At 39.2% G+C, this 13,800-nt stretch overlaps 1 protein-coding gene across 2 annotated transcripts in view; it reads right to left on the bottom strand.

Moving 5' to 3' along the window:
• LOC103604363 (ribonuclease 3) overlaps positions 1 to 13,800 on the bottom strand; it is a 49,198-nt gene that overhangs the window by 26,017 nt on the left and 9,381 nt on the right. The window contains exons 4-7 of one of the 2 annotated variants that reach the window (XM_008588921.1): positions 10,094 to 10,153; positions 8,731 to 8,830; positions 4,618 to 4,720; positions 2,585 to 2,655 (exon numbers count right to left, since the gene is read on the bottom strand). In XM_008588921.1, coding sequence (XP_008587143.1) covers positions 2,585 to 2,655; positions 4,618 to 4,720; positions 8,731 to 8,830; positions 10,094 to 10,153 — 334 coding nt within the window. The remainder of the gene's footprint in view (positions 1 to 2,584; positions 2,656 to 4,617; positions 4,721 to 8,730; positions 8,831 to 10,093; positions 10,154 to 13,800) is intronic. The other variant, XM_008588923.1, reaches the window with a different exon arrangement.

Genomic DNA, 13,800 nt, shown 5'->3' with positions numbered 1-13,800 from the left:
GATAGGATTTTGCATCTGAATGGATGCCAGGAGAAGAAAGCTTAGGGACAAAAAAACCCCAAGGTTTCTGGTTTAGAAAATAAAGGAGAAACGTGTTTTAGGTCTAAAAGTGATGTGTTCAATACTAAACATGTTGAAATGAGGTGTCTGTAGAACACCCATGTGAAGCTGCCCAGAGGCAATTTGAAAAGCTGGCTTTTCCAATTTCTGGAGCTCCAGAGAAAGGCCTGGGTTGGAGATACTGAGACCAATGAGTAAAGAGAAAAAGAGAAGTGGGGGCACCCAGAGGAAAAATGTCATCATAATACCTCTCCATTTTTCTAAGAGGACCATTGGATGATCGAAATGAAACAATGGATCAGAAAGTTCTGGGTAATCCACAAAGAGTTACACAAAGACTGAAATACAGAACCAGCAAAAACTGTCTGGGGCTAAGAGTAAAAATCAGCTGGTTAAAAGGAAAAAACAGCCCTGTAGTTAACAGGGGTAAGAGAGACACAGATAAAGCCAGCAGCAGCAAAGTTAACAGGAAACAATGTCTCCCTCAAGGTCTTGCAGCAGCTGTAAGATGCCATGAGGATCCCTCTTGGAGTGTCTCCTGCTTTCCTGCCCATGGTGCCCTCTGACCTGCTTTGCCGTGTCTTACCTCCTGAACCACAATACTGCTCTCGCCTCATGGCACCATCCAATCCCAAATTAAGCCCTTACTTTTCCCCATCTGGCCTCAGACAAGGCAACCAACCAAGAACCCTTCTCGAAATCATTCAGCACCAGCCCAGGCCTCACAAAAGACGCCTCTCTCCTCCCACGGTAAGCGCCACCCCTACACATGCTGTCAGTCAACCTGACTTTGTCCTACAGGTCTGTCCCTGGCTGTCTTTGGCTGATTAGGTTTTCGTGATAAATTACTTTTAAAAAAGTGTAACAGTTCACTAACGTCTCTTACATACTACAATACATGGAAACCAACACGGAGATGTCAAATGAGTTAGCATGTCCAAGTCTGTGTACTTGGAAATGCAGAAGCAGAAAGCCCACAGACTACTGAGCCCTGTTCAGTTTCATAAAAGATACACTAAAACAAATTCTGAATTTCAGCTGTCCCATTTGTAAGATAATGTTCAAACTCTGCTTTTAGATTCAGTCATTTATTTCATTCTTTTAACAAATATTTATTAAATGCTGCATATGCCAGCATTGCACTACGTACAGGAAATATAAGATAAGCTTGTTAAGTAGACAAGTGAGACAGAAGCACTTTTAAGAGAGAAAAGAATCTAAACAAACTGATGCAATTAAGAACACGACGTGCAAAACTGCATGTAATTCAGGAAAACAGGAACACAGTGGATGGGGGATGCAGGTAAGACAGAAGAAGGGGGAGGGTCTTGGTGGGGGTAGGGAAAAGGAGGTTAAGGGGTGAGGGGAGGGGGGTGGCGCACAGAGGCACCACTGGAGGCAGGAAACAGCAAAGAGGTTGCTGAAATTGCCAATAAAGATAAACACCAGAGCAAAGATATTTTAAGATTTGAGAAAAAGTCTTAAAATACATTCCATCTGCTACAGATACAAATCAAGATGCACACTTGTTTGTATGTGTAAGACAAAATGGGGGACATGGGATATCTGTAGATAATTTTCCCATCAGAAGGAAATTCACACATACAAAAGTCATCATATATCTCTAGAAAAACAAACAAAAAAATCAAATTCTCAGAGATGAACATTGTCCAAGGCACATTTTTCAAAACTATTGATTCTTTTTTTTTAAACTACCCAAAGTAATACAGTAATAACATCTGACAGCACTTAAGCTGAAGGTTTCACAAAGACTTAAAACACTGGCTTCCTGCATTCTTTATTGCTCCATGAGGGCTATTTCATTCAATTATAATGACATTTCAATTTGGAATACAGAGTTGCCTCTCCCTTTAAATGTTTAAATTGACTTGTTTTGGTACAAAAAAGCATTCAGTATGCTCTATTACATAAAAGATTAAAAAGGTATCTCTAGCAATATTAATAGCTCAATACTTTAGTAACTACAGAAACTATTTTAGAATATATCATTTTTTCTTAAGCTATAATTTGCTTTTAAAAAAAGTACTTCCATAGCCCTACTGGAAACTCACTAGGAACTGACTTTCTAAAAAACATATATATATTTATCTAGTCTACATAATTTACATAAAAACAAACCATAACAGAAAAGCCAAAAGGCTATAGCTTCAATTAAGCCTGCATGGGGTAGGTACCCAATGATTATAAAATATAAAATCATAATTAACTTCAAGATACTTCAAAATGAAGCAAAGTCCCATTACATTTGTATTCATATTTAATATACAGGGGACCATAAAGAAAGATGGGCTCAGGTGAAAGAAAAACTCCTACTGTAAATGCCCATGGAACTTTCCCATCTGCAAGAGTTGAATAAGCTATTTCTGATGTACTTAAAATGTACCATCTATGGTACATTTGGGTATTTTGTTTCTCCTACAGTCTTTTCAAAATAGAAAGACCAACTGAAATAAAATGTTCCATAATGATATATAACTGAGAAAAAATGATTCAAGATAAATACCGGATCATTAAAGAGTAAGCGTCCAAATAACTGTTTGGCTTCCTCCAGGCTTCCCTCCAAGTAAACAGCTCCTAATAAATGGAAGAGAATGACAAAAGGAAGGCTGCATTAATATTCAGAGAAAATTACATATCTCTATAAAAAGCAAAAAGGCAAGCCAAAAACCTCTCACAAAAAAAATCGACAAGAACAGAAGCAACTGTCTTAAAGGTAACATTTTTCCTCTTTTAGCTACACTTTGTATTATAAATTAGACTAAAACACAGCATTCAATTTACTAAAATGTAAATCTAATATTGTAAGTAAAAGAGGCCAAATATGAACTATCATGAAAGGTATGAGTATAAACCTCACTAAGGTAACAATATACAAATACTTGACTTTACTAAAGATTATGCAGGGTTTTATTTTCTGTATTTACAGTTTATGTTTCACACCAAATATATACAGGCATTTAAGAAAAAAGAGCAATAGACAAAACCCGAGTCTAGATCAATGAAGGCTTCTACAAATAACAACCAGGATAACTTTAACCTTTAATTTGAAATAACTTAGTACTATGTACACATTTAACATTCGTCATAACCAGTAAGTGATATAGTAACATTTTAATTAGATATCAAATAACCCTGGAGTAGGGTAGTCACTTTGTTGAAATCAAATTTTTACATGTCTTCAGAAAGACCACTTTTCCATGTAAAATGTTAAAAGACTTAGTTACCAGAGATTTTGATAACTAAACACACTTGTTATTTATCAACAGTTGTAGTAATGATAGCAGTAGTACTTTGCTGTGGTTTGGGGGCCACTTTTACCCTCAGCACTGAGCAAAGCATTTCCACATTCTTATCTTCACCTTCACGGGGTGCCTTAGAAGGAAGTGTTAGAAAAGACTTACAGGGTTTAGGCTCACATTAGGTGATCTGGGTGAGGGCTTAGGGAAGTGGAACTTTTCTCTGGATTAGATGCTGCCAGGATTGGATACTACAATCCCTACAGCAACTCTGTGAGGTAAATTATACAATCTCCATCTCACAGATGGGGAAACTGAGAATCAGAGAGACTAGATAACTTGCCAAAGACACAGATCTGATAACTGATGGAACAGGGAATTGAATCATGTCTGCCTGGTTCCGGAGCCAATGGTGAAACTGTCAAAAATACTTTATTATGTGTACAGAGCACAGTAATTCCATGTGACAAACTCTCTGATAAGAGACATATTTGTGAAAAACAGACATAGCTGTGAAAAGACTGTAGATAATTATTAAACATTCTCTCGCTACTTACATCAGCATGAAACTACAATGGAAGCTTTTCATTTTCAAAGGAAGAGGGCAAAAATAAGTACAAGGGCCTTTGAAAAATAAAATGTAGTTAATCGTTTACCTAAAAAAATGAAGATACTGTCAATCTACTGTAACATTTCACTGAAGAGCATACTTGTGATCACCAGCTAACTAACTCTTCATAACTTCCCTGTACCAACAGCTAACTGTATTCTGGATATAGTCAAAAAGAAGCCGAGGAAGTAAAGAGCCTGAGAAGTGAAGTGTCTACATCAGTGTAGCTTCAAGTGAATAAACAGTTATATAGACTCAAGCCCTGAGATTTTAAAAACATAGTGTTTTCAAGATGTTTAAAGCAGTAAATCTCATGAATAGTTTAAAATATAATCAGAAACAGCACTGGGACCTCTCTAGCAACCTAGTTTCTGCTTATTTATGTGTGTGATCCTTAATCAATCTGGAAAGTAATTCATCTCCATATGAATGCACTTCAATTCAATTCATTAAATACTTAACTAAACATCTTTATTACATCAGACACCAATTCAGGCACCAAGAATGCAAATAAGAGAAAGCAAGATCACTGCTCTGGAGGAACTATAATAACTACAGTACAAAGTTGAAGGTGTTATACTAGGAACCTCAGTGCTTTGAGAACAAGTAATTCTGTCCCAAGTTCCCATGCTGAATTTTATGTGCTATCCAGTTTAGACATGCAAGAAAGATTATAAAAAGAAAAATTACCTATTAACGCTTCAAAACAATTAGCCATTGCATGTCGAAGATCAGATTCTCTACAAAGGTCAGGCCCATGAGCATACAGCATAAATCGATCCAGCTCAAGTTTCTACAAAATTCAGAATAACAAACAATAAAAAAAGGTTTGCCAAAATCCTAACTTCAATAACTCAGCATCTCCTGGGGAAGAAAAGATGATAATTATAAATCCACTGGCCTTACATTGGTATATTAAGAGAGCTTAGTCTACCATTCATTAGGAGCCCTATACATATGGTTCAGTTCTAACTCAGGCTTCTACAAACTCCAGTAGTTAGGTAGGTTATAGAATTGATCAGTTTTGAGCTCTCCAATTCCAAGTCCAGACGTAAGACTCTGCTACAAGACCATGGGCCCTGGGTTCATTCAGTATGTCTAGGGAGACACAAACCTAACCCAAAGTTCTGAGAGTCAGTTTTACTTTTTTGATTCCAGTTAGGTGGTACTGGTAATGTCTACACTATTCAAAGCAAATTTTTATGTGGTAGAGTAAAGGAGGATAGTCAGAAGCCTTCAAAATGCCTTATACCTCTAAATCTTTTTCCTTTTTAATACGGTGAGAATTTGGAGGCTCTATATCTTTGTACTGAGTCCCCTTTGTAAGGTTTCCACCCTCATCTCTGCAGGTTCAGTGAGACTTTCTGAGGAATGAACTGGATTTATCTTAAGGGTTCTGGGAAATCATCTGTAGTGAATTGTGTTTTCTGTTTTGATTTGGCCTCAGAAAAGTTTAGAGCCAGATTTGTGGCCCAGTTCTAGACATAAGACCTATGAATACATCAGTGTACACTAACTCTACCTCTGGCTTCATTTTACTGTCTTACCCGTATTTCCCCTTTAGTTTGATTTCTGTAGTTACTTATTTCTTATCCTGTTGTATTACAACATAAAAATCAATTCAAGTCCTCTTAGAACAAGACTCAATATGAATATTTTTTTATAAAACTCCTGAAATTGAATAAATGGAAATCATAATTCTATCCATAAAAGGAAAAAGATACAAACATTGCATAAATATGTAATAAATCTGTTTCTATTACCATGTAATTCAATTCGATAAATACTTACTAAGCAATAACATGCCACATAATATGGAACAAGTCACAAATCAATGAACAAACTAGGACAATATGAATCTCATCAGACCCCAGATAAAAGATGCTTAGATTTTGCATCTTGGGATGTATGTTAAATATCCACATCCATTTATATTGGAAAAACAGAAGTAAAAAACAAGACATATATACCATTATTGCTTTGTGTTGCTTTGCCCCCCACGGATTTGTCACCCCTCTTCCCCTGGGTGACGGAGACACAAAGGATTACTCAAAGCCCATCTCTTCTGAGCAGTGAGAGACCCTGAAGCAGTTAACTTCCCTGGGACCCTCCAGCAAGAGGGATCCCTTCCTTGGGAAATTAACCCCAAATTGGGGTTCTCTTCCTGCGTTTATTTTCCAGACCGGGAAGTTATAGGAAGAGAACACAGATGGAGCTATAGTTTAACAATATAGGCTGGTAACTTTCAGTGAAACAAGTCAGATGACATCCCATTAGACAATTAAGTGATCCACCAACAAAGGCTTGATCTTAGCAAACATTCCTTCTCCCTCCATAATTTTCCAGTATCTATACATATCAAGCAGTAACCTGTCTTTCCTTGAGCCAGCAACCTTGCTGTGCCACAAATCTTTATCTTACACCAGAGACTTTATAGCCTGAGGAAAATTTCCAGTCCTCCGCAAGGTCAATATTTGAAACTGCAAGGCTTTGGAAAACCAGGCCGTGACATATGCTTTATAGTATATTCCACATACCATCAGTATTTTGTTTTGCTAAATATCCATGAGTATAAAACACACTCAAATGAGAGTTTTGACTACCACAAATGCAACAGCAGAAAACACCACTTTTTAAAAACTGATCCAAAAGTACAAGAGTTTATACTAAAATATGTAAATTTCACCTGTTTCACAATTTCACTGGAAAAATCCAATTGTTTGCTATCTCTGGAGCCTTCCTTGAGAGTAGACTGCAAGCTATTACTTTATCTCATAAAAAACTATTCTGAAGTGCTGTGAATTTTCCAACTTTTCCTAGTTCCTATTCTATATCTTTTTCCATGTAAACATTAGTGGGACTTTGAAAAAGGAGACAACAGTGTTCTACTGTGCATGTATTAAAATGTTCATTTATCTGGACAGCTGGCCTAGAGCTTTCATCAGATTCTCAAAGGGGTTAGCAATTCTCCATCAATGCCCCTCACTATAGAATGGTTAAGCACCATGGGTCCAGACAGAAGAAAGGTGGGATCAGCACTGCCTTCTGCTGGAGCCAAATGGTGCTGAGTGCTATGTGAATGTCAAGGCTTGAGCTCGGTGGAGAAAGAGCATATAGAAATCCTTGAAAGGAGAAACTTGCCACCCCTGCCATTACTCATGGCTTTGTATAGCACCCAAAGTGTTATGTAATAGCTTCTGTTTTCATGCTATGGCAATTTCCCACACTTGGTAAATATTCTCCTTATAACTGTATGATGAAAAATTATGCAGTTCCATTATATCCTAAACTGAAAAGAAAACAATGGGGGAAGGGAGTAATAATCTACTTATTAATGTGTACTTCCAATGGCATTTACGTGAATAATCAGGAAGCATTCTGACAATTAAATCAATTAAACACTAAAGCAGTTTTACAGAGTTGTGAAATTTCATTCACTGTGAGGCTGCTAAAACCAAGTTAGTTTATCGTGTTGCTCACAGTTTTTCATCAAGTCATCATTATTTACTTTCTCAAATGCCACCAAAGCTGGTTCAAAATCTACCACTGTAACTATGATGATGGTATTATGTAAACCAAAACAATGCATTTTTGTTAACACAAAAACCAAGGGCTAAAATTAACCACATTTTGAATATAATTAATGCTGTGGCAAGATCAAATTAAGAAACCAGTCATAAAACTAGAATGGGTTTTATCTAGTCTTTTCTGTCAAATTCCAACTTTTATATTAAAATGAAGAACAGAATAGAAATTCAAGGAAAACTCACAAATGCTTTTTTAATAGATCCTCGGTGTTTGGGGATTTAAAAGCCACAGTTCTACCTACTATTGAATAAACCGAAAAGTCTATAAAAATGTAAAGATTTACCATAAGAACAATGGTAGCAGCAATAAAAATAGCACCCACAAAATTATTAACATCTTTGTATGATTACTATTAACAAGTATTGTGCCAATCACTTTATAAACTGCATCATTAAAATTGATTATATCATTTAATTCTCACAACCAGGCAGTATGGCAGGTGCTGTCATTTCCATTTTACAGATTCGAGAAAGCAGAAGTTTAGAGAAGAGAACAAAGCTATGTCCATGGCCATCTTGTTGATAGGGGAAGAGTATGGACTGGAATCCTGTGTGTCACTGCAAGTGCCCATGTTCTTATCTGTTACGATTTACTACAAGAAGACACCACCGGAGATGACACATCAAATCAGATCATGTAAGTAAAATGCCTAGCATGGATCCAAATCAAGAAAGGGTTCTGTTAGTCACTCAGCTAAGTCAATGAGGCTAGCTGGATAGCCTAAACCCTAAATCTTAACTAATGGGTTCTGTGATTTTGGAGATTCTCAGAGATCTACCAAGTACCCCTTGTGGATGTAAATGATCTGGAGTATTCAGTTCAAAGCTATAATTCTGCCTGTTAACATAAATTAAAAACAAATGTAATAGAGAAATATTACACAAAGGGAAGTACAGAATATTTCATTTCTTTTGCTTTGTTCCCGTGTTCCCTTCCCCCAAAAGTTAACTCTGTTCATGCACATCTGTCAAATTTTTCCTCATCTGTTTTCAAGTTACCTCACTGTGGAGTTCATTAGCTGCTGGTGAAACTCACAAAGGTAACAGAACTAATAAGGCTGAATCCTTAAAACCCAAACAAAAAATACTTCGTGGTCTATAAAATATTATACCCTTAATATACCCTAAAGAGTTCCTTATTCAAATGCAAAATTATGCACGGACTGAAGAAAAGAATGTCAGCTGTAACTACAAATACTTCGGATGGTTGCTGTACCTTTGCTAGCATGGCAAGGTGCTGATTCTGAACAATGGCCGTCCGATAGGTTGCTAATCCTCCTTCTTCCAGACTAGGAAACAAATAGTACAAATGGACACTGCAAAAAAAGAAGCACATAAATAAATATGCATCACAACATTCTGTCTGTGGCTCTGAGTCAAGCAATAGGGCTGGCACACTATCTGTGCAGTAGATACCAGCTGAATTGAACTAAAGCATTTGATTAAATGTCTTTGAAAATTAAATGGTAAGCACAGTATATCCAAACAGCACCATTTGGTCATATTTTCACATTTACTTCTGTTAAAAGATTTCTCTGAAATCTGATGACAACAAAGACCTGAACAATCAGTCACACACTGCTAAGAGCAAACGTATCTAATACTCCAATATTGGGACTGGAAACAAATGTTTTTCCTTGGGTTGGGTTGTGGGTGGCCCCTAAAGAGACTCTTGGGAGGCCCTGAACAGGGGTGTGGTGGTGGCATATTCTTCACAAGCACAGATGGGGACAGGAACAGAAATGGGGGTGGCACTCTGGGCTGGCTCTGCCCCAAAGATGAACCTAAAGGAGCTCGTCAGAAAAGTACGGGAACTGGGTAGAAGGCCACGTGGAAAATCACTGTGGCCCACGATAGCAGCTGGTCTCCCACATCGCACACCATTTTATATGACCCACTGTTGATCAATGAAAATAAGTGTATTTAGTCTTAGAGGCTTAGGGAGTAGCCCCTTCTCATTATATTCTTCTTGTGAAAAGAAATGACCTAAAGAGAATAAAAATAGCTCAAGAGAGTTTCAAGAGAAGCATGTGTTGTTTCCTTCTAAAAGAGAAATTGTGCATGGAAAAACAAAACGCATTTTCCTACCCCTATCTCCAAATTAAGGCTCTCAAAAATAACACACACACACACACACACACACCCCTAGTCATTAAAATTACTTGTAAGCTTTACTTCCCTTGAGATGAGAAAGAGTAAGAAAAGGATCAAAGACAAATCCTAGAAGATGAAGTGACATTTTAAAATATCATCCTTTTCTTTACAAATTGCATGTAGCCTCTGAAGCATCTAGACCAAGACAAGCTGATCTCTTGTGGCTGTAAGCAACTTCAACATAAACTTGACAGGACAGAGACACCAGCCTTTCATCTGGTAATCTTGCTCATTACAGCATCAGTGAGTACAAGCTGTCAGGGAAAGAGCCACAGACACGTGGCTTTAAGTTCTACAGAAGATGCAAAATATGTGGTATTTCAATGCCTTATTTGGTTAATTACAAAGAAGTAATAAAATAAGCATGTTACCTACAAAATTAATTATTGGGGAATTATTTAAAAAAAAAAAAAAAGCCTATTTACCTGGTAAGAAATTCAACAACAGCGTCACCCAGGAACTCTAACCGTTCATTGTGATTAATCCTGTAATGGAAATTAAAAAGATCACTTAAAATAGCACATTTACATTCCCCCTCTCCCTTGTGAGGAAAGGACACATGAGGGTTAGCTCCTTTAATAATCTAAACACCTTACTTGTTCCTCATAATCAAGAGCACTGACTACCTACCACCTTAGCCCGGTGGTACTGGGGTCTACCCAATGAAAAAGGGCAGGAGGCATCTTCTCATACTACGTAGTTCACACTTCCCACCTGGGAAAGGCCACCTGTGGCTTCCTTCCCCTAGAAACCAGACTTAAAGTATCCAGAGAAGTCTAAGAGATATCGCACTGACAATTGGGAATATTTCCGTACTACCAGCAGGTGGGCAAAAGAAAGGAAAAAGCATTCTAGTGAGAGTTAGAACTGATCACTGAAAGATCAGTTTTGATACAGTGCTCTCAAGACAGGTTCCCACTGCCTAAACTCTAAACTCAACCCAGCATCTAAAGTCCTTCAAAACAGACCTACCCTACCTTTCCAGTCTCATTATCTACTGCTATCCTCTCATCTATGTGTCAGGCTCCTGCTCCCAAACTGCCTGATACCCTCTTAAAAAGGCATCTCCTAGAACACTTGCTGCTTCTGTTGGGGCCAAGCGCTCTGCCACCCTAGATCTTTCTACTCCCTGTACACTGAGCTACACCGAAAATCTACTCATCCCTCAAGGCCTAGCACAAATGTTATCTTCTCTATGAAGCCCTGCCTGATGTCCCTCATCAAAATTAATACAGTTATGTGCCACACAATGATGTTTCAGTCAACAACAGACCATATATACAATGGTGGACCCATGAGATTAAAATGAACTAAAAAATTCCTGTCCCTAGTGATGTCATAGGCATTGTAGCCATTGTAATGTTGTAGTGCAACATACTACTCGTGTAGGAGCAACAGGCTATCCCATATAACCTGGGTTTGTAATAGGCTGTACCATCTCGATTTTTATAAGTACACTCTATGATGTTCACACCACGACAAAAGTGCCTAACGATGCACGACTATACTTCCCCCACTCAGTGCATAGATCACACTTTATTTATATCTTTTTTTTTTTTCCTTTTTGTCTTTTTTCATGTCCGGCAACGGATCACAACCCTCAGTGTCACGCCTGTACCGGACCGGGACCGGCAACGGGATTGCAACCCTCGGTGTTGCGCCCGCACCCCGCTCAGCCAGTGAGCGGGAACCGGTCTGTATGTGAGATCCGAACCCTCGGCGGGAGGGCCACCGCGCTCCCAAGCGGCACACTGTAGCAGTGCACCACCGGTCCGGCCCTATTTATATCTTAATTATGTGATGAAGCCACATCTCACAGGCTATTGGTTTCTCACATCTGAGTATAAGACTGAAATGATCTGGAAGGCAGCCCATGGAAAACTTCCTTCTGCTTCTCAGTAAGTCAGTGGAGATGCCTTTTCTCAGTGCTGAAGTGCTTCTCTCACTGTCTCTTTGGTGCAGCTGAGCCACGACATGACATGGTTTTCGAAGGGCCTCTCTGGCGGCCATGCACAGTACAAGTGCAGGAGCGTGAAGTGCTGAGGGTGACTGCAGCAGTGCTGGGGAGATATAGCGCTGGCTTAGGCTGGGGAGACAATGTGCTAAGTAGTCAGATCTGGGATACGCTTTGGAGATACAGCTAACAAGAACTGTTGACAGCTGGGACACGGAAGCTAAGTGAAAAAAAAAGAAAGAAGGCCAATGCCTAGACTGTAGCTTAAAGAGCTGGGTGAAAAGTGGTGCCATTTACTATGAAGGGGAAGAATGAAATTGGAGCAGGTTTGGGGAAGAGGCAGAACTTAGACTTTAGACATGTTAACTTTGTGATGTCCATACAACATCCAAATGGAGACCCTGTAAAGTACTGAATATATTAACCTGCTGCTCATGGACAAGGACAAAGTTGCTAATCAATCTTTAGGAGTGGTCAGTGCTTAGACAGAATTTTTGGCAATGAACTGGATGACACAATCTGGGGAGAGATGCAGCTCAAGAAAAGAGGGGGTCCCAGGAATGAGCCCAGGGCAGTGTCAGGGTTGAGGTCAGGCAGAAGGGAAGAGGGCAAAAGAGAAAGAGCAGCCAGGGAGGCAGGAAGGAAAGGAGGCCAGTGTGTTATCCTCCAGCCCAGAGAAGACTATGTTTCAAGAAAGAGGTGGCCAGCCATGCCCAGTGCTACTCAGATTCAAGTCATTTGAGAACAGGCCACTGATTCAGTCCCATAGAAGTTCTTGAGGCCCTGATGGGCAATCTGTGAAGTGCTAGGGACAAATCAGATTCCCATGAGAGTAGTCTGGGGAAATCATGAGTTGTCTCAAGTTGCACAGGAAAAGAACCTGAGCATCTGTTTCAGGGCTAGAAAATACTGAAAGAGAAAATATGGGCTGGGGATATCCCAGCGGAAGAAAACAGAAGGGATGGTGACAGCATTAAGGAGGAAAAGAGGTACACAGAGCCACAGAGACCTGTGCATAGATGACCAGGGACAGGCCCAGGCCTGAGAAAGAGCTGGCCACCCTGACTCCAGGGGCTTCCTCAAATATCTCCACTATCAGCAAATAGCTTCGCAAAACTTCAACATCTGACTGTCAAATCTAAACCTGCCTAGCTTTCAAGGCCCTTCTTAAACTAGTCTCATCGTACCCATCCATTTTATCTACATGCAACAGCAACTCTCAGCTCTCAAGTAACCAGCCTCAGTGCTGCACCACACACCCACCATCCCTCTCCCTTCCCTGTCCCCTCTCCCACATCCTGCTCATTCTGACAGACAACTGGAAGGACCACCCTATGTCCTGGAGTTCCCAGGGGTGCTGGTTAACTCCCCACACCCTCTTCCCCAGTTCCACAACACTTAAACATTTTTCACCCAATTTACAACAAAATTAGATATTATCTACCAGTTCACTTTCAATATTTAGAGTCTCTCTATAGTTTCAGTATACAGTAGAAAATAAAAAGTATCTGTAAATTAAATGACTCTTGGCTACCAAAACATCTAACTTGGGAATCTGAGTACAATTTCACATCATTTCACTTCTCTCATAAGTAAGTGTATTCTTCTACCCTACTATCCCTCCTCATTTTCAAAAAACGGCAATAGGAAAAAACTGGAAAGATATGAAAAACAAAAAAGTGATTCTGAACCTCACTTCAATTTACAGCCTTTATGTATGTGAAAAAGGCATCCTGGGAAGCAATTAACAGTCAGTAATGGGAAATGGAAAAAAAAAAAACAGAGAGAGAGAGAAAAGATTCAATTTATGGATATACTGAAGAATTCATAATCTTCACTTAAAACAAACAAACAAACAATAACACACACACACACACACATACACACAGCAGGCCCTAAAACAAATTTTTCTTATTCTTACCAAATATATACTAGATTTTAAAGGACATTTTATTTTTTCAATGCTACTCCATTAGCCAAGAGTGACTAAAAATTTCCACAGTGCAGCATAAACATCATATTTTTTAAAAAATTCTTTTAGGGGCCGGCCCGGGGGCGCACTGCTACAGTGCGCCGCTTGGGAAGCGCGGTGGCACTCCCGCCGAGGGTTCGGATCCCACATACAGACCGGTTCCCGCTCACTGGCTGAGCGAGGTGCGGGAGCAACACCGAGGGTTG

Source organism: Galeopterus variegatus, unplaced genomic scaffold (genome assembly GCF_000696425.1).
Source record: "Galeopterus variegatus unplaced genomic scaffold, G_variegatus-3.0.2 Scaffold5104, whole genome shotgun sequence".
In the NCBI taxonomy this organism is placed as follows: domain Eukaryota; kingdom Metazoa; phylum Chordata; class Mammalia; order Dermoptera; family Cynocephalidae; genus Galeopterus; species Galeopterus variegatus.
This window is presented reverse-complemented; position numbering and strand designations above follow the sequence as displayed.